The 20,416-nt window shown below is 42.4% G+C and overlaps 3 protein-coding genes across 3 annotated transcripts; 1 reads left to right on the top strand and 2 right to left on the bottom strand.

The window, feature by feature from the left end:
- Window positions 1–1,811: 1,811 nt before the first annotated feature.
- On the bottom strand, window positions 1,812–2,764 carry LOC135642574 (ethylene-responsive transcription factor 4-like). The gene has a single exon (XM_065158827.1). The coding sequence runs from the start codon at window positions 2,693–2,695 to the stop codon at window positions 2,000–2,002; it is 696 nt and encodes a 231-aa protein (XP_065014899.1). The 5' UTR covers window positions 2,696–2,764; the 3' UTR covers window positions 1,812–1,999.
- Window positions 2,765–4,562: 1,798 nt separating this feature from the next.
- On the top strand, window positions 4,563–4,937 carry LOC103991169 (uncharacterized). Its single transcript, XM_009410527.2, has one exon. It carries the CDS (start codon window positions 4,563–4,565, stop codon window positions 4,935–4,937), a length of 375 nt encoding a protein of 124 aa, XP_009408802.2.
- A 1,177-nt stretch (window positions 4,938–6,114) lies between these two features.
- LOC103991020 (transmembrane E3 ubiquitin-protein ligase FLY2) lies at window positions 6,115–20,032 on the bottom strand. The gene is made up of 14 exons (XM_009410372.3): window positions 19,395–20,032; window positions 18,572–18,644; window positions 18,230–18,357; window positions 17,165–17,280; window positions 14,750–14,810; window positions 13,313–13,376; window positions 13,158–13,232; window positions 11,808–11,968; window positions 11,662–11,721; window positions 11,443–11,536; window positions 9,496–9,663; window positions 7,088–7,416; window positions 6,613–6,735; window positions 6,115–6,529 (listed from the first exon to the last, which is right to left on the bottom strand). The coding sequence occupies exons 1-14, from the start codon at window positions 19,551–19,553 to the stop codon at window positions 6,428–6,430; spliced, it is 1,713 nt and encodes a 570-aa protein (XP_009408647.2). The 5' UTR covers window positions 19,554–20,032; the 3' UTR covers window positions 6,115–6,427.
- Window positions 20,033–20,416: the final 384 nt, after the last annotated feature.

Below are 20,416 nucleotides of genomic sequence, written 5' to 3'. Positions count from 1 at the left end.
ATGTTATTACTCCTCCGGATGTTGAGGACTATGCTATGCTGATAAGATACTCAATTATTATGATGTCTTTTATATGTTTCTTTCCGTTTTCTTATCTTTTAGATCAAATAAATTATTCGTGACCCTTTTGATCCAAAAGTTACACTTCAATGTCTGAAAATAAGTTTAGACTGAAAAAAAAAAAAAAAAAACAAAGAACATGAGAAGTGATGTGTGTTTCTGCAAATAGAACAGGAAGAGTATGATACAGACCGAACAAACTTGATGAAAAACTTTGAAGCAAATTGCCCAAGCGAGAATATTATCAAAAACAAAGAGGAGAGGATTAGCATCATGTCATCTGTGGAACTAAAACTTCGCTGCTAGTTGAGCTCCCAACTTGACGGGGACAGATAATTAGCAATCCGGTTAACGGATCGATTTCCCTTCCGGTTTGAACCTCGACAGGTTTACATTCTTCAAACGAATGATGAAGGTCTTGCTTGCTTAGCACAATATCTCTGACTCATGCTATGCACAGTAAGGATTTACTCCCCTTCTTTACTATGCTTATATTTCTTTCAAGCCGTAAGAACACTATATTTGATCCAAGCAGCAATTAGAAAAGATTGCCGGAAGGTCCTAAAGCGAGAAAAAAATTCACTGAAGAATCAACTTAATCGAATTTGAAGCCAACACTTTTTCTCGTGTGGTCAATTTTGAAACATCAGGATCTATAATATATTAGAAAATAGATAAATTGATTCATAAACATCTAATTATTAAATTAATTATCTCGACAGATTAGATTATAATAATTGATATCAAATCCGATATAGCATTGAATATGATGAGCGGCTTAAGAAGAAAAAGATTATTTGTAGAGAAAAATCAGTAGGATTTTCTTAGGATTATAACGAGAACATTCCAATTTACTCAATACATCGAAGATGAGTAAATAATAATAATAATAATACAAATTGGCTTATAAGAATGTACCATAATGAATTTTATTGAGTTAAATGCTTTAGACCAAATAAATAATCATGAGCCAATGGGATAGGTAGTGGCGACGTCCTTGACCAAACCGAAGCGGTGAGTAAGTACTCTCTTCTTCCTCTCCGCCTCTGGGAGGGAGGCGTCGTGTGGCCATCCTGTTCCCCGCACCACGAGCTGCACCAGAGGCGACGACGGTACATGCTGCGCCGCCCGAGCTAACTTGTCTTTCGTCGCCCGTCTCTCTCTCCCCTCCTGGCTTTGCTCCTTTGGCTTTTGTGTGCTCAGAGATCACTGTACCGTCGTGGGACAGCGAGGAGAAAATGAGGGCACGGCCGTCGGTGGTCCGTACCCAACGTGCCGAAGGGACTGCAGAATTGTAGGGTTCGTCCGAATTGGTGAGCCACGTCTTCAACCGGGAGCGCTTTTCGAGCCGAGTCACGGCCGGTAGGAGACCGTTGGACGCAGTTCTTGTGCGTGGAAACCGCAACCGGTTATTCCTTATTCCTCTTTGATCAGCGCTGCTGATCCCCACTCGTTGGGACCCACCGATACAGCTAATCGACAGAAACGACACTACTCTTTCGCTTTTAAATCAACACAATACTAATAATCAAGAAATCGAGGGAATCACCAATCGACAATAATAATAATAATCAAGAAAGTAGAGGGACAAAACAAATATAATCTCTCTACGTTATATTATGATAATATAATCTCTCAAAATCGTGTTATTAATAATAATAATAATAATAATCAACAAGGAGAGAAGGGATGACACCGAGGATTTCCGTTGTAGTGGAAAGAATGAATAAATAAATAAATAAATAAATATATATATATATATATATATATATATATATATATATATATATATATATAGTTTTTTTCTCTTTCTCTCACCGTTGGTGGTGTTACCATTTTACTTGCCCTGGTAAAAGGGATGGGATGGAAAGGAGAGATGAGAAAGAAAGTGCTCGGACTGGGATGGTCGATGTGATAAAGTAGCGGGGTAGGAGGTGGATCACGCGATCTCGGGTGAAGGGGGAAGGTTGAGGTCGAGATCGAAGGGGAGCATCTTGTGCGAAGCCGGAGAGCGGTGGCTAGGGTGGAGATCCACGATGGAGGAGTCCGAGTCGCTATCAACGCTGCAGGCAATCGCGGCCCGCGGATCGGCGAGGATCGTGGGCGGACACAGCGTGAGGAGGTGGTGGCGACTGATCGCAGCCGCTTTTTCCGATCTGACCGTCATGTCGAAGAGGAGGCGCGGGTATCCCGCCGGCACTGTGGTGGCGGCGACGGTCGGGTATGGGTGGAAGGGAAACCGCTTGCAGCCGCCGACGCCGCCACGGTGGTGAATGTTGAGGTCGAGCGGGGGCGGGAGCGGGATCTTGAGCGGCGGTCCGGTGGCTTCCCTGCCGTAGGACTCCACCGTGATGCTCTGGCTCCTGGGGCTGCCGGGGTACGGGTAGGAATCAGGGCGGGGGAAGTTGGTCTTGGCCTTGGAGCCGCGGAACTGGCGGGCGGCGTCGTCGTACGCCCGAGCCGCCTCCTCGGCGGTGTCGAAGGTCCCGAGCCAGACCCGGCTCTTCTTCCCCGGGTCCCGTATCTCCGCCGCGTACCTCCCCCATGGCCGCTTCCTAACCCCCCGGAAGTGCGTCTCCTTCCCCCCTCTTCCTCCTACTCTGCCGGCGGTGGCCAACTTCTCGGTGGACGCCATGGGTAAAGATCTGTCACCGTGTTATTTGCACTCTTTTTATTTCCTTTGCCCAGCTAGATGACGACTCTAATCCGAGAAGCGAGGGTGGGTTAAAGGGTGGGGGTGGGGCGTTTATATATCGATCGATCGCTCGCAATTTACATTTGGATGGTGGAGCGGCGAAATGGAGGACACTTGGGCGCCGGCGGCCTTTGCCCACCATCTGTCCGCATCGACCGCTTGTGCGCCGTCTAACTCGGATCACGCAGTGGGTCCCGCCTGCCACAGACAGCCCATGATGTGTCATCTGGACCCGCGGCTGCTGAGCAATGGGCTGCGCTGCGGTCCTATCCGAGGCGAAGCGGCACGGAGAGGTGATCTCGGTGAATGGAGGGCCGAGATGAGCCGGTTGGGTAACAATGACCTATCGGATATGGGCTACAGGGACGGGCTTGCTGTTAATTACAGTGGGCGGTGGTACGTGGCGATATGGTCCCATCGTTGGTGGTCTACTAGACTCGCTTCTGTTGGCCATCGTCTCCTGGTAGAAGAGTTAGGGGATAACTGTTGATATTATGATTGGAATCAATGAGATAATCGATCCATTAAAATTTAAAATAATTAAATAAATAATAAATAATAATATTGATGAGGATAATAATTGCGATAAGACTCGCATGACGTCAGTTGTCCCAAATAACGCCTCAAAGCACTTGGTCAACACAGACCGGAACACCGGTCGAGGCACATTAATACTCTGATCAAGCTCGATCGCTCACGCCATGTCAACGTCGGTGTCAGATGCTACCAGAAGTACGATCCTGCCCTCTGCGGGCAGGCACATCAAACAACGGTAACCCTCACTATAAAAATCCTCGCGCTCCGAGGGGAAGGAGAGGGAAAAAGAGAGAGGCACACAAGAAGACACAACTTAGCTAAAGAATTCCCCTGCCACTATCCGCTAACTTGATCGTCGAAGGGGTAGGGTCGAGCTTCCCGACCCGACCTGTGTGCAGGTGCGAAGACGGTGGCCTCCCACTAAACGCCCAAGCGAGGAGCCCCCTTCTAGAGGGAACAACGACCCCTTTTCCGATCGGACCATCGCAGCCGACCACCTCAGCGGACTCAAAGGTCATCCTGAGAAGATCCCCCATCATCTGGACCTGAGGCCACAGCTTAAAGTTGGTTACACCACCATTTTGGCGCTAGAAGGAGGGCCCTGATGTCGAGGGATCACCTGATTGGCTCAGACGAGCCCGCGGTTGAGAGGTTGCACCCGATTGGAGCTTCGGGGGAACATCCCCCGCACGGAGATCATCGTGACGAACACCCCGCCATGACCTCAGAGCGATATTGGCGGATATTCAACGACCCGAGCTTGTCGCCGCCCGACGGTGCCCTCGCCGACCCGTCGCCCGTGTCGTCCGAGGCCTTTCACGACCTCACCCACCAAGTCCGAACTATGACCGCTATGGTGCAATCCATTATTCCACTTGTTTCTCGTCCGCCGCACTTGCCGGCCGTCCAACCACTGCGGCAACAGGAGCCACCCGTTCAGGCTCACACGCCACCTCGAGAGCTCCCTACTTCGCTTCGGGTCCCATCGGCCCCACTCGAGGATCGAGTGACGGCAAACCCGAGGCGTTGTCTTCGGATTCTACGGACTCCCTGCAAGCCTAGTTGTGCTTCGTCAGCCAACGACTCGACGAGGTGCAGAATGAGCTTCACAGGTCCAAGGGAGAGCTCGGGGAGGACGCACACCAGGGATCTCTGTTCACATCCGAGATACAGGATCATACGGCCCCCCCGAACTTCCGACTCCCCTCCCTAGACGCTTACGATGGCTCCACTGACCCGGCGGACCCTGTAGCTGCTTTTTCGCGCCCAGATGGCACTGTATGGAACTTCTGATGCTTTGATGTGCAGGGCGTTTCCCACCACCCTGAGGGGGTCGGCTCGCACGTGGTACAAAGGCCTGAAGACCGGGACTATCGCCTCCTTCGACCAGCTAGTCAAGGACTTCGAGCTTAACTTCCTTGCCTACACCCGGCCGAAACCGTCCGTGGCACTGCTCATCAGACTCAACCAAAGGGAGTACGAGCCCCTCTCACATTTTGTGGATCGCTTTGCCACGCAAATACGGGGTTTGCCGGACGCTCATCCCTCTCTGTTAATGCAGGTGTTTATGATAGGCCTGCGACCCTCTAGAATTTCCTGGTCCCTCGCGGAGCGACTCCCCACCACGATGCCAGAGATGCTCTAGTGGGCTAACCAGTCCATCGCGGCGGAGGCCTGGGTGGCCGTGAGGAGAAGGGACGACCTTTAGCAACGGGCTCCATAGAAGAGGTCAAGCACCCGCGGTGGCTATCCGATGTAGTCCTCGTGAAAAGAAATCTAGGCCCTGCCTCAGTCTCTTCCGGGCGAAGACTGCCCGAGTCCACGCCTGCGCGGCCTGCCCGCCTGCGCCGTGCTCCTCGGCTGCATGTTGCCCGAGACCACGCCTGCGCAGCCTGCCCGCTTGAGTCAGACTCCTCGGCCGCAGCCCGCCTGCGCCATGCTCCTCGATCACATGTTGCCCGAGACCACGCCTGCGCGGCTTGCCCGCCTGAGCCATACCCCTCGGCCGTAGCCCGCCTGCGCCGTGCTCCTAAGCCGCATATTGCCCGAGACCACGCCTGCGCGGCCTGCCCGCCTGAGCCATACCCCTCGGCCACAGCCCGCCTGCGTTGTGCTCCTTGGTCGCATGTTGCCTGAGACCACGCCTGCGCGGCCTGCCCGCCTGAGCCATACTCCTCGGTCGCAGCCCGCTTGCACCGTGCTCCTCGGCCGCATGTTACCCGAGACCACGCCTATGTGGCCTGCCCGCTTGAGCCATACCCCTCGACCGCAGCTCGCCTGCGTCGTGCTCCTCGACCGTATGTTGCCCGAGACCACGCCTACGCGGCCTGCCCGCCTAAGCCATACTCCTCGGCCGCAGCCCGCCTGCGCCGTGCTCCTCGACCGCATGTTGCCCAAGACCACGCCTACGCGGCCTGCCCGCTTGAGCCATACCCCTCGGCCGTAGCCCGCCTGCGCCGTGCTCCTCGACCCCATGTTGCCCGAGACCACGAGGCCTGCCCGCTTGAGCCATACTCCTCGGTCGCAGCTCGCTTGCACCGTGCTCCTCAACCGCATGTTGCCCGAGACCACGCCTGTGCGGCTCGCCCGCCTGAGCCATACCCCTTGGCCGCAGCCCGCCTATGCCGTGCTCCTCGGCCGCATGTTGCCCGAGACCACACCTGCGTGGCCTGCTATCATTTGAATCTCGAGATAAAAATTTTGATGGATTTCTTGATCGGATCCGCGACCAAACACACAATAGCACCATTGATTAATTCCTTTTATCCAGAAAAAAAAAATGCTGCCATTTCAAACACTATGTACTAACTTTAACATCGTGGTAAAAGAAAATAATCGTTACCATTAAACCCCGCCTTGACACTTTTTTTACATGCTGTGCTTCTATATTGACTTCCCTTTCATAATCACAGGCAACTCTGCCGGCAGCCTAAGATGATACAACATTATAATATACAATGCATGGAAAATACAAGTCTCTCATGTGTTGCTATCAATTTCTATCTTCATTTTCTTTCCTTTGAAAGCTATCCTACGATCGTTCCTGATGCCATAAGGACAAGTAATTAAGAAATGCCAAAGCCCATCATGCTTACATATCGAGCCAAGTGCTATTATCCTGCACGTAGTTAGTCGCTATGCTGGTGGCAGGGAACGCCGGCAAGTTGGGCATTCCATTTTAATATCCATCCATCTCTGTAAGCATCCAGTATGGAAGAAATGATCACATGGTGTCACCTGTGCGATTAAAGCCAAACGATTAGGTTTCTAACCAGCAATTCAGTTCACAAGGGAAATGAAATGCAGAAGCTCCTCGATACCATGTAGTCATTGGATCGTTGTTGTGTGAGGAGGTCAATACCAGTCATGCAAATAACACAATCAGCAATCTGATTAGTATCGTTCTCGAGCTTCCGGTAGTAGCAATATTTCTCTGGTAGGATCTGAAAAATCAAATGACCAACAGTCAGATCACTAATAGTTAAACCAAACACGGACTACAGATGATGAGCTCTGGTGGCAAGACTCTAGACAAGTTAGTTTTCTCACTGCTACATAAAACTTAAACATGGTGATCATTATATCCAATAATTAACTGACCAACTATATAACTCAACTATCTAATGGTGCTAAAGAAGAAATACACGACAATATTGGTATCAAACTCAAAACATTAACTTCATGACTGATATGAAGGGGTGACTAGGGGCATGAATTAGCAGTCATCCAAATAGAAGAACAACAAAGTTCTACATCTTTTCTCTTCAAAAGAGGAGGTTTCAGATAAAGACCTACCTGACGAGGAATAAACCACCGAGATCCAAGAAAATACTGAAGCAGAAGAATCAATGCTTGCAATCCCATAAATAATCCCAAAAATATGCACCAACTTCTATCAACCTGTATGCGCAAAAAGTTGCTCGGGCAACCGAATACATATAACGGAATTGCAGCCCGAGTGAGAGTCATGCCTATTATATAATGAGGGTGCAGGGGTTTCCTTGTATCCCGAATGACATTAGTGATTATTTGGGGTATCCAAAAAGAATACATAGCAAAAAGAATGGGGCGTAGTAAATTGTGCAGCTCATACATCAATAGAATGCCTCCCAAAAGAATGCCATCTGCAAAGTAGCACAACTTGGTGAAGCATTGATAATATAAAGTAGCACAACTTGTTTAAGAATGATAGTAACCAACAAAAACATTAAAATTTAAGTTAATTATGAAATATCCGATAATTCAAAGATCTCATTGTTCTATAAATCTAGCTCATTCTGCTCATGAGATGACAAATCACAGCTAAATTTATTGATGTTCATTAGCAATAAGAAACAAAACCAAGCAATCAATTACTCCACAAGAAAAGGGCATCCAATCTGGCAAGAGCACATTGTCATGAGAGACGTTCATAGTATTACAATGCATCACATTCATATTAATATGAAACACATATCACATTCTTATCATTCTGACAGACATCATGTTTTTGCAACATATCAGGTATACTGCATGGTATGAACCAGCCCATAGTAGCATAGCAGTAGTGACACATGAACCAACTAACCCTAAAATTTAATTTGTTTTTACCAGCTTGTCCATGAAGTTTCTGTGAGCTTCTTCTTCAGTTTTTCCCTTCCTTTTCTCCTGGCATCCCTTGTATCTTTAAAGTAGATACTCCCCCTTCCAACCCTCCATATCCTATTGGCTAATGGCCTACCTCCCCTCATTAACACCTTCCCCTTCTCTTATGATGCTGACTGGCTGTCTGGCAGCCTCCATTCTCTGGAAAAGCATATTTGCAATGAACTTGATCCATTCAGGCAATCTATGCCTCTTGTTGCGGCGTTGCGCATTGGCTGCTCACAGCAGTCCATAGCAGAGACCTCCCAGAAGTGATCAGCAGCGAGTGTTGCACTATTATGTCACAGTGAATGGATGAAATAATTGTCCTTTTTTTATTTTGTTATTATTTTCTAGCCAGTGTTTGTGAATTTTTATTGTACTTGTGCCAGCCATGCCATCAAGACATCAGAGCATGCCATGTGTCAGCATATGATTGTACTGGTTAGTAGCAGTTTCCCAGGAACCAAAATAGTACCAGAATTTGAAACTGAAATCATAACAAAAAAATCATTTTTTGCCTATTTCTATCCTAAATATATTTTCACCTTGAGTCCATGGAGGGTTGATAAATAATCAGCAACGTCTAGCTTACCCACCACTGAGAATTTGGGACTTCCTCTTGAGGAGATTTTCATAGAAAAGAATAACTAAGATTCATCAAACTATGAAAGAACTAGCATTAAATTCTTCTCTAAAAATCAAATGAACAAAAGGTGGTTTTAGAAAAGGAATTTCACAATACTTATTGTGACCAAAAGCAACAATAGGTTTCAGCATGATAAGAAAGGCTGGAGAACATCTCTAGTCTGCAACATGTGAAGCTTGTCGTTTACTATTGTCATAGAGCTAACCCAATCAGTTTCAAGGATGCCAGCCTCAGTGATCATGTGCCTTTACTCCCTTGAATACAGATTATCTTATGACTGATCTCAAGATCTCATGATTCGCAAAGTTGCATTTAATTATTATCTGCCTAATATCTATCAGGTTGAGCCAGTCATATAACATAAAACTGAAAACAATGTGCTGCTCCATGGTGCCACAGTGCCGTCCTTAATGGGATAAGTATCTTTGATAGTCTAGGTTCCTGGTATAGCATTTGGATAACCTAGAAGTTAAGTGAAGTTGGACATAAAATGGAAGTCGAATCACTATTGTTCCTTAACCTAGAAGTCAAGTGAAGTTGGACATAAAATGGAAGTCGAATCACTATTGTTCCTTTAAACATGAGCAGAAATAATATGAGTGCACATACTACAACATATTTCAGAAAGTGGTCGTCAGATCATATCAACTGTCACATTGGGAAGTCCACATTAGATACTATGACAAAAGGACTAATTCCAACTATTTGTGCAAATTCTGAATTTTCCATGCGAATTTTTTGTATTATTCACATTAACTAATGTAGATGCCACTTTGTATAAAATCTGCATATATCTTCTACAAGGACCTTAATGTGAGACTGGTCATTCAAGTATCCATTGAACATAAATGAAAGAAACTGAAACATTTCCTTATTTTATGTAAACCATGAAAAATGTTTGGACAGTTAATAATTCAATTTAAGAACTTACAAAAGCGGCTATATAGAACTGACAGTTCACGCCTCATAGTCTCCCAACCTTCTCCATTATTCATAGGTCTACTTGCCTTCCATATGGCAAGAAGATATCTCATCTCAAAAATGGAGAAAACAACAAATTTGAAGAATGCTGCTGTTGCAAAAGCATTGAATAGGGACTCTGCAACCAGAAACAAGCAAAATTATATCCACCGAATGTTTAATTCAGTAACAGAAATAGCTTGAAATTGGCCAAATTGAACGATTACTATCAGTGGATATGCACATGTTAAAGTTCAAGACAATAGAAGAGTACAAGAAAGAATTAAATTCTTCTTCTTGTTCTCTAACATTTATCCTTCTCATTCCCTGGTAGCTTCCCTAAGAAAGATTAGTGATGGATGCTGTGTAACCTCCAGTGGGTCTAGTGAGAGAACAGACTTCTGTTTCTCAGTTTCCTCTCCCTCTTCTTTTCCTTGTCCTCATCTCCTCTTCTTCCCCTTGCAGACACCTTCCAAATGTAGATCATAATCGGTGAGCTTTCTCGTGTCACTATTGGTGTTGAGGTTTCCATAGGGATGGGGTTGGACCGTTGGAGGAGGAAATCTACAAGTTACCTCCGTGAGAACATGGAGTTAAAAAAGGAAACATCTCCTCAGTAAAAAAATTCTCAGATTGGTTGAGTCAGCTAGTCAGGACAGGCAGATCTTTGTCAATCCCGGCTAATATTTCACCTAGCCAACCCACCCCCAAATAATTTCACATACATATATGTGTGTGTGTGTGTGTGTGTGTGTGTGTGTGTGTGTGTGTGTGTGTGTATATATATATTCTTATCAGTCACTTCCTTAGCTAACATGGCACCTCGGTCATAAAAGTTATATATTTTTATCAGCTACTTCTTAGCTATTCATGGGAGAATCCAACCTTAAGATTGTAGCTTTATGAAGAAAAGGTCCAAAAATATCAAGTGGCTTGATAAATCCATCAATTATCAGATAGGCTAATACTAAAACCCAAGGTTCACCATACCGTAACATACCGCATAGTATGGGCAGTATGTACCGATCCAACAGGAGATTGGTGCGGGCGGTACATATCGATTTGTTGGTGTGCTCCACTGTACCATGTCTTGGTACATTAATATGGTTCAATATATATCGTATCGATGGTCGATATGGATCAATAAGGCAAACCGTGCTAAAAACCAACATGAACTCTTTTTGGTAATGTCTCCTTAACTGCTAGTTTTTAAATGATAATTTCTAACATATGATCATCACTAAATAACAATAACTTGAAAACAAAGTGATTGTTTTCTTGAATGTTTCCATGAAAAGTTAATCTAAGGAGGCTACAATATTATCCTGGCAGTGTTTACGTGAAGAGGATGAATATTGGGTTAGACAAAATGTAGTAGAACTAGAAACTATCACAGACAAAACAATTTGACGCAGAGTAAACATTTTGAAAGTTGGTCAGGAAAACAAATAAAGATTTATGGTCATGCAGATACCTTTGATAATGCCTAACATCAAATAATAGGCAACTATTTTTGTATACGAAGTAAATGATTACTTGGGTGTTACAAGTCACAAGGGGAATTCAACTTCAAAATGTTTCTTTAAACTTAACAACAGCACAGGTTCAAGTATCGCAGTTTATTGACCACACCAGTCTTATCAAACCGTTAACAATACATAATATAATGTATTAAGTACCAACACCAACTTATATATTTTTTCAGTGATATCTGTGGCAGAATATAATGTACCAACATATCAAACTGGTCTGAGTGGAGGCTGATATGGAATTACAACCTGAGGTTTATTTCCTAGCACAACATAGTATGTACAAAATTTCCCTCTAGTAGACAGCAAAAGAATTTTTCAAATTGCACATTTTACTAGCTCTAAACTTATTAAAATACTCACACAACATCAACAGATTTAGAACTTACCAACTAAGATTCCTGCTGTCAAATGTAAAAGACAGAAATACGCATCCATGATAGCTTGTTGTCCAATCATTATGACAGAAACCTTGGCAGCACCCTGTAAATAGAATGAAACCCACAGTGGCATACAAGTTTAAAAAATATTTGATCATAGAAACAAATGGACATATGGTGTGCACTTGCTGGAAATGTTTTTTATTGGATGCTAAAGTAGAGACTCACAGACTGGGTATTGCTATGCTCCATTTGTCTAATTAGCAGCAGAACTTGAAGGAAAGAGACCTAGAGCATTAGCATGTCAAGGCTTCCAAAAAGGAAAGCGAAATAAATATTTAATAAATGCATGATCGCTTGATCATGAAGGATACAAAGGTGACCATCAGTGTATAATTAACGGCTTTATTGTAGTAGACCTCAGTGTTCAATGAGGTAGCATTCAACAAAATGGGGGAAAAGCACTCCCCATCATCATCGACCTTTGGACTCTCCAATAAGCCCTCCAAATGATAACGTTCATGATCTCCATGTACTAAAAAGAGACATAATTAGCAAAGGGAATCTTCTAGACTACTTAGCATATATATTTAAAGTAATGGACTCATATCAATGAATACAGTAAAAATATAACATATTCAGCTAAGCATATGATCATGTTAATAAGCATGAAAATGACTGAAAACCCAATTGTTTAAAATTTATATATTGATTAAGAAAACCCAGCATGCCTACATATTGTTACCATCAAAGGCAGCAAATGAACATTAAAACTTCATCAGTACTCAACATGAAAATATTCCAACAACTGACATATATATAAAACTTGTTGATAATTAAAATAATTGCTTATAAATCCTCAGAGTTCAGAGTACTAAACTATGATGTTTAAACCACATAAAATCAACATAAATTGCAAATGCAAAATATACAGGATGGACCAAGATAGAACTACCATATGCTACCTTTGATGCATTTGTGCATATCTGACAAGTGAATTAAAATAATTCCTTATAAATCCTTGGATACTCAACTATGATGTTTAGAAAACATAAAATCAACATAAATTGCAAATGCAAAACATACAGGATGGATCAAGACAGAACAATCATGTGCTACCTTTGATGCTTTTGTCAATATGTGACAAGCACATTATGCAGCAATTGATATAGTGCTATGCTCGTGAAGAATGTGCATTTCTAATCTTTTGGTCGAATCAAACTTATCATTCAAGCATATATTCTGCAGAATCATATTATCTGAAATCACATATTATTTTCATTTAGATTTTCATGATTCTCAGTAATTATTTCTTTACCGATAATCATATACTTATAGTTCGATGAAAGCAAAGATTAATAAATGGAGAATCTGGTCTTTGACTTACTGAATAAGCCTTGTCTTTTCTACTCCTAGTGTTACATCAAATAATTCTATGCATATGATCAAACTTGATAGCATTCTGCAATAAAATTATGGTGGTAACAAGATTTTGCATACAGAGATATGATTCAAGCAGTGTTTATATGATTTTATGCTCTATTAAAGACTAAGGATGATACTCTTTCCAAAACTAATAAAAAGAATAATGCTAAGTGATCTTCCAAGACTGTCAATAACACCAGCATAACATTATTTTCATCACTAATTAAACATACAAGAAACCACCACAAAACAATAAAATATGAATAAATGGAAACAGGTGAGATCTAAGAAATCAGTACCATGTTGGCCAGATGTGCGGGAAACTTGAGCAGCTATTTCTATATTACAATGTTTCTCCACATCATAATTTAAAGCTGATAAAGCAAGTGATACAGTTAAAATGTTAGGTAACGTAAAAGAGAAACAATTTAAAAGGTAAAGGATAAAGATTTACATTTTCTCCTCCAGATTTTATCTTGGTGAGATTCTTGAAGTACTTGAGAAGAAAACACACCAAGCTGTCAGGAAAAACACAGAAAATAACTATTCTATGGCCTTTTACTCGAAAAGAAAGCAAATGCAGTAAAAATCCTAATAGACCATAGCTACCTTGAACTAAGGTTTTAAATCTCAATTTGATACTTGACTGGTATGGCACCAGTGTACCGGGTGGTATACTGATCCGTACAATCCAGTATCACCCAAAATAATAATAAAACATAAAGATATCGAACCACATAGTCCAATACCAGTTATTTGTCAGAACAGTATTTGAAACCATGTTTTGGACAATGCTGAGAAATAAGTTAGATCATAAAAATGTTGACAAAGCCATCACATTTCTGAAATTTTAGAAGAGGAGTCATATTCCATATACCATTGCATTGATAATGTGTCCTTATCAGCACAAAACAATCCAATTCAATGTCACATTCTACGCAAACAAAAGAAAAGAGAGTTTATTGCACATATTTGACCTCAGACATAAACTATGGTGATTAAGATTTAACTTCAAGAAAATTGCAATGTCATGCCTAGGCTGTAAAGTAAAATACTGTTCCATGTTGCACAATCACATAATTATGAACATTAATGTAAGATAAGTAATAAGTAAACAAGACAAAGATAGTGTTCCAGCATACAAGGCTACAACTTATTGCCATAGCTAAAATTCAGTAGCTTAATTTCCCCATGCTAAATAAGCTCAGTGGGCCATGTCATGGCCTCAGGAAGCTAATGCACTTTCAAACACAGTAAGTGATCATAGTTGACATGGGCTTCCAACTTTATCCATTAGATTTATAATAACCCTCCAGCAAGTCCATCAGTATAATCAACTTTGAAGTGAGTAAATATGCAACAGAAATAAAATCACTAACTGTTGGACAAAATTATTAAATGAAAATCACTGGAAAGTTCTCTAACACCGAACTACACCATGCCATCATTCAGCCTGCAGAATGTAACAAGTATCAAAGTAAAACAACTCATGCCGGGGGCACTGTAGCATAACGTGATAACCTAATCTCATATGAAAAAGGTTTTCACTTAGTTAGGTGAGTGGCTTATGCTCTCTTCCATTAAATTTAGATTATCTTCTACGAGTTTAAAATCATTCTCTTTAGAAAGTTCTCACAAATTTAGCATGCTAAAATGATAACCATATCATTTAGTTTTGATAATGGATGTAGCAAAGAATTAACTGCTTCTTGCCAATTTTATATCATTTAGATATATAGCTCTGGTTTTCTGGAAAGAAATAAATAACAGCTGCAATTTGCCAGAAAATAGAACACCAAAAAACAAATGTTCAAATATCTTCCATCAGTGTATTTCAATGAGAATATGGTGAAAAAGAAAGGTTGAACTTTAATGAACTAAGAACTCATACCAAGTGATATGGATTGGACAAAAAGTAATCTTCTTCTTGAAGTACCTTGCCATCTCCTCCACTATATATAACAAACTTATATTACAATAGTTTCAAAATCCTACTAGTCATAATCTAGTACTTAATCCAGGATTCAGAAATACAATTGAGGTGCACATATGGAAAGTAAGTAAAATTAAAAAAATAATAATAATTCCAAAGTTGCACAAAAGCAGACATTGAGAAACTAGATTCAGCATGAACATAACATCTAAAACCAAAGTAACCAGCATGAAGCCAAATCTATGTGTATCACGTGTTTATGCTCCCTTCTTTCTTTCCCTACACTGAAAAAGCCATCATAGGACTAATATAGCTCAAGAGTTCAAAAGGAAAGGGAAGGTGAATTTCTATAGAGTCAAAGTATAGTACAATGAAAAAGAAAACTTCACAGAGAAAAGAAAGATTTGGTCCCCTAGAAGTAGTGAAGTCACCCTTGGAATGCATTGACACCAAGTCATTGTAAACTTCTCTTCATGCACACCCTAGAGAAAGTAATGATATCCCTACTGACCATAAGTTTTTCATTGCATTTAGTGAAAAACACATTGGAACCAAGGTTCACAATTCCATGAACTATTCTGATCAGGGCTTGGACCAATATGGTACCGGTCCATACCGAGTACAAATGTTGGTAGGCCAATACATATCGAGTTTCGAAAAAAAGCTAAAAAAGACTAAAGAACAGAAAAACACAAACTGCTTGGTACAGAGCTTGCAGTGTCCTATACTGAGCTTGTACTGTCCTATGATGGATGGTACCATCCTAGGCCATCACAAGGAAAACTATAACCAAAATTCTTTTTTTTTAGTAGTAACCTAGAACCACATGCAACTAAATCACCTTTTACTAAAATCAGTGAAGCTGTATACAAACCTAAAGCAATGGCATGATGAACCAAGATGTCTCTCGGACCTGTAGCCTCCTATCTAAGTGTATATATCAAGTGAATATGATTATCAACTAACCCATCGACACTTAAAAACTAATGCTAGTAAATATATTGCGTCATAACAAATTTATGAAATCATCAGAATAAACAAGCAACTAAAACAACAGACAATATGCCAAGGATACAAGTGGCCCCAATGGGACAATGCAATACAAGCAGTGATTTAAAAAGCGCTAGGCGCCAAAAGGCGCCAAGGTCCAAAAACGCCCGAGGCGCTAAAATATAAAAATATAAAATATAATTAATAAATATAATTATTTAAAATTTTAAATAAAAATATAAAAATATATAATATAATTAATAAATATAATCACATTAACAGTATAAACCTGCTGACGGAGAAACGAGGAAGCGGCGGCGGCAGCGAGCGGCGGCAGTAGCGGCGGTGAGCGACGGCAGTAGCGGCGGCAGCAGCAGCGGCGAGCGACGGCAGCAGCAACGAGAAAGGGAAAGGGAGCGGAAGGCGCGAGCAGCGGGAGGCCTCGAGGGAGGCGCGAGCAACGGGAAGGCTCGCGGGAGGGCTCGCAGGAGGCGAGAGGGCTCGTGGGAGGCGCGAGCAGCGGGAGGGCTCGCGGGAGGCGCGAGCAGCGGGAGGGCTCGAGGGAGGCACGAGCAGCGGGAAGGCTCGCAGGAGACGCGAGCAGCGAGAGGGCTCGCGGGAGGCGCGAGCAGCGGGAGGGCTCGCAGGAGGCGCGAGCAGCGGGAAGGCTCGCGGGAGGCGCGAGCAGCGACAGCGGCGAGCAGCGGCAGCGGGAGTAGCGGCAGCGAGCGACGAGATCGCAATCGGGATCGGGATCGAGAGCGGCAGCGGCAGCAGGTTAGTGTTGGGTTAGGGTTAGGGTTAGGGTTGGGGTTATATCGGTTTAGTTGGTTCGATTGAACCAACTAACAACCGAACCAGGACCGAACCCCTTGGTTTACCCAGGCGCTCGCCCGAAGCGCCCAGCGCCTGGGCTCGGGCGAGCGCCCAGGCGGCGCCTGTTTGAAGCGCGCCGCCTGAGACATTAGCGAGGCGCTCGGGCCTAGCCTCGCCTCGCCCGAGCGCCTAGGCGAGCGCCCGAGCGCCTTTTGCAATCACTGAATACAAGATACATGTAATTTTCAAAAACAACTATCACAATATGAATTTTCAAAAATAAAAAATAAAAAAATTAGAAGAATCCTTTAATGTCTTCATATTTAAAATAATAATAATCACGAGCAGCAAATAGTGATTGTGTGTCGTACACTTCAACATCTAGAGGAATTTGTAGCTGCCAGAATCTTCAGTAACCATAATTATCTAAACACACAAGAAAATGACCATGATTTTGAAACCTATGGTGAAAGATGAATAATACAACAAATAAAAACCAACACTTGTACTGAATTACAAACATCTCATGGTAACAAAGGTAAAAAAAAAGAAAATGATAGATCTTACCTACTGGCTACCATTCGAAGCTGCCTGAAGGGCCAAATATATACTCCTTCTAATCTCAGTTTGGAAAATACATGATCATGCATGCTGTCAAACACGTCATGAAAAGTGACTGCTCCCTGCCATGACAAAATAAGATTTGAGGTGTTGATCCAAGATTATGAAGCGTACAATAGATCCTTTAATCCTTGATTGGGTTGACAGTGCAACAGGATTGTGAAACTAATAAGACTAGTTTCCATGTCGAAAGCTGTTCAAATTCTTGTGATAAAGATAAACATGGGTGTCCAAGTTCTTGCAAAGATAGTTCCCATTTTAAAGGAACAGGCTTACACCTCTTTCAAGCACAAAAATAAAATCAAAGTTGAGGAATCTCAATAAGTGATCATTGTGAAGGATAAAATGGTAACACCAAAAGATATCTTGCTTGAAGAGCTAATGCAAGTGATGGTTGCAGACAAATTTGCAAATCGAGAAACAATTTAAAGCCAAGGTTAAGATGAAAGCCAAAGCATGTGCAACCTGCCATCCAAAAGCCATCTCAACTATTTAAGGATTCTACCAAATCAATAAAAAAAAAATTTCAGGTTCCATGCCTGCCAAAATCACAACAATCAACAACAAGCATGTTTCTTTTTTCAGGTTTTAATTTTGTCCTACAAGAATGCCAGTGATGCATCATTGCAAGCTGAGCATGGTTTCATGCTGATTGGCACTATCTGTTTGCCAAGATAACAAACTATTTGAATGCCACCAGCAAGACATGAAATCAGATCCCAAAAAATATGATGTTTTTTGAAGCAAAAAAAGCTTTTATATATATATATATAGTCAAATATTACTATAAAGAAGCAAAAGTTCAGAAAGATTATTTCACTATATATCATAAAATATCAGATACTTAGTAACTAAATTCTTATATACGTTCAAAATAAAGGAAGAAAATATGAATGAAAACCTCTTACACAATCAGAAGGGATATAACATACTATGATGATAAATAATAAGCAATATCATACTAAAATGATGATAATACTAATGAGCAAACAGAGTTAACATCATTTTTACCTGAACATAGTGTACACCACTTATCTTTGTCGAAGTACTCACCAACTCCAAAACTGATTCACCATTAGAATTCCCAAAATCAAAAAGCCTAGAGGATCCATTTGTGGTCTCTACAAAGTTCCATCTTCCTGTGTATCACTATAAGAGTAATCAAGATTCATAAAGAGATATGGAAAGTAAAGTTAATATGACTAGCTACCTCATTTTGTTGGGTATAGCACATTCTTTCAACATTTCACTTGCAAATCATCAAATTTACCGAAGTTCGTAACCAAAAAAATCAATTATGTGCATTTTTTTATGTTCAGATTAAGTCCTAGAAAACAAGAAGAGGATACAAACCTTTATATGTTCCTGTTATGTTCCATGCAGAATAAGGACTCAAGTCACTTTCGTAGCTTCTAAGAAAAAGTCGCTGTATGAATGAAAGTAAATTGGACATAAACAAACCAAATAGCAAATGCACATGAGTTTCTATCATAAAATAGAATACAAAAATTAATATTCTAATTTCCTTCAGATATTACATCAGTAAGAAAATTTAATAAAACTACACAAAGCGAAAGAGCACATCGTTCATATCATGACATAGGGTCGTGCTACAGTTAAAGAAGTATAGCATTTTCAAAAGCATCAATCAGCATATCATACAAAAGATGAAGGCATGTTCTTAATTAAGTGACCTATAATGCACGCAGTAGTGAAGACAAAACCTCTCAACATTTTCTAAATGGGTATCATAAGAAATTCAAAAATCAGGAAATTGCATTAACAACTCCACAGAGAAAACATCAAATGTTTGCCTTTAAAATTACATTAACCATTAGATGCAAGGTGTAACCATTCCATGATCCACTCAGTACAAGAATTAGCATCACTAGCATCATAAAATGGCTAAGGCTTCTTCCAGTGAACCCCACCCTATAATAACAGAAATGTCTAGTATCTACTTCTTGCAACGTTCGTTGAGGTAGGTTCTCCGAGTTACTACGAGTCCCAAATTCTCAGCCTAAAACCTAATGATTCAAAATGTAACCAATCGTCCTGTGATCCAGAAAAGGATAGTTTAAGGCTCTTTATACTCGAGAATCCCAAGGAAACCATCATTGCAATCAAGAACTCGAAAATCATCAAATTGGGAAGCAAGAAAGGGCAAGAAGCAGACCTCATCACCCCAAGAACCCCCACCAGCTGCAGAGTCCCTCTCCCTGAGGGGCCTTAGAGCCACCAAAGGTGGAACCAGACCAAAAAGCACCACCACCACAGCCGCCGCCGCCGCCGCCGTACTCCCAAGAAACCACTTGTCTCTCCGACTCCCACCCATTGCCTCAGAACGCAACCCTGAAGGCAAGACGGAACGACCCAAAGCCCAAAGCTTGCAAGTTACGCCCGAACCTCGCGATTAAAATCGGCAAGAAAGGGGCGGATTGCTTCGGACGGAGTCAACCATCACCAACCGCGAGGAGTAGGAGGGGGGAGAAAGGAGAAAGGGAGGCCGCAACGAACTGATGCGGAAACCCCACCAACGACTCCGCCCATCGACGAGGCACCGTCGAGCCAGATACCGCCAGCGATCCTAGTTTAATTCGAGAAAGCGACGGAAAGAGAGATTAAAGAAGCGGAAGGAGGAGGAGAAGAAGCGTGGAGAAAATTCTCGCTTCGCGTCAGCAGGGATTCGCCGTCGGAGAGGACCCCCCGTCGTTTTGGGAATGGGGGGATTCGGATCAAATGCGAAGAAGTAGAGTAACGAAGAAAACAACGAAAAGGGTTCATATCGGCCGTTGACGTTAGGATATGATCCATCTCGGGGACACGCGGTCTGATGTTATCGGGTGCTGAAAGTTGCAATGCGATGGACCAAACACACGAATCCAACAGGAGATGGGTAAGTTGGGAACAACAGTGTTTGTGGTTGTGAGTTAGGAGGGGATGTTAGGAGCAGCCGGTAAAGTTGCGGCATATTACCGAAGAGCCCTCAGCTCTAAAGTAAGATTTCCATGTACCAAACAAAATCCCCAACTTGGAATCATCAAAAACGTTTTGTGAGTAGTGTTTTCAGGGGTGGGTGGTGTTTGTGGCTGACAAAGCAAACCACATCCAGCCGATCTAATCCTCCCTAGGAATCTGTTTTGGGTGATTCCCATCCGTCTAATTAGTGGCGGCATCTTTGACGGAAGAACATTAGAA

Source organism: Musa acuminata, chromosome BXJ3-7 (assembly GCF_036884655.1).
Source record: "Musa acuminata AAA Group cultivar baxijiao chromosome BXJ3-7, Cavendish_Baxijiao_AAA, whole genome shotgun sequence".
NCBI classification, from domain to species: Eukaryota; Viridiplantae; Streptophyta; class Magnoliopsida; order Zingiberales; family Musaceae; genus Musa; species Musa acuminata.
This window is presented reverse-complemented; position numbering and strand designations above follow the sequence as displayed.

Coding starts and splice junctions, on each gene's coding strand:
- LOC103991169 (XM_009410527.2), top strand. CDS start 4,563: ATGGCACTGTATGGAACTTCTGATGCTTTGATGTGCAGGGCGTTTCCC.
- LOC135642574 (XM_065158827.1), bottom strand. CDS start 2,695: ATGGCGTCCACCGAGAAGTTGGCCACCGCCGGCAGAGTAGGAGGAAGA.
- LOC103991020 (XM_009410372.3), bottom strand. CDS start 19,553: ATGGGTGGGAGTCGGAGAGACAAGTGGTTTCTTGGGAGTACGGCGGCG. Junction 18,645..19,394: donor GGGGTTCTTGGGGTGATGAG/GTCTGCTTCTTG, acceptor TCATTCATACAG/CGACTTTTTCTTAGAAGCTA. Junction 17,281..18,229: donor GTGGTGTACACTATGTTCAG/GTAAAAATGATG, acceptor TTGTCATGGCAG/GGAGCAGTCACTTTTCATGA.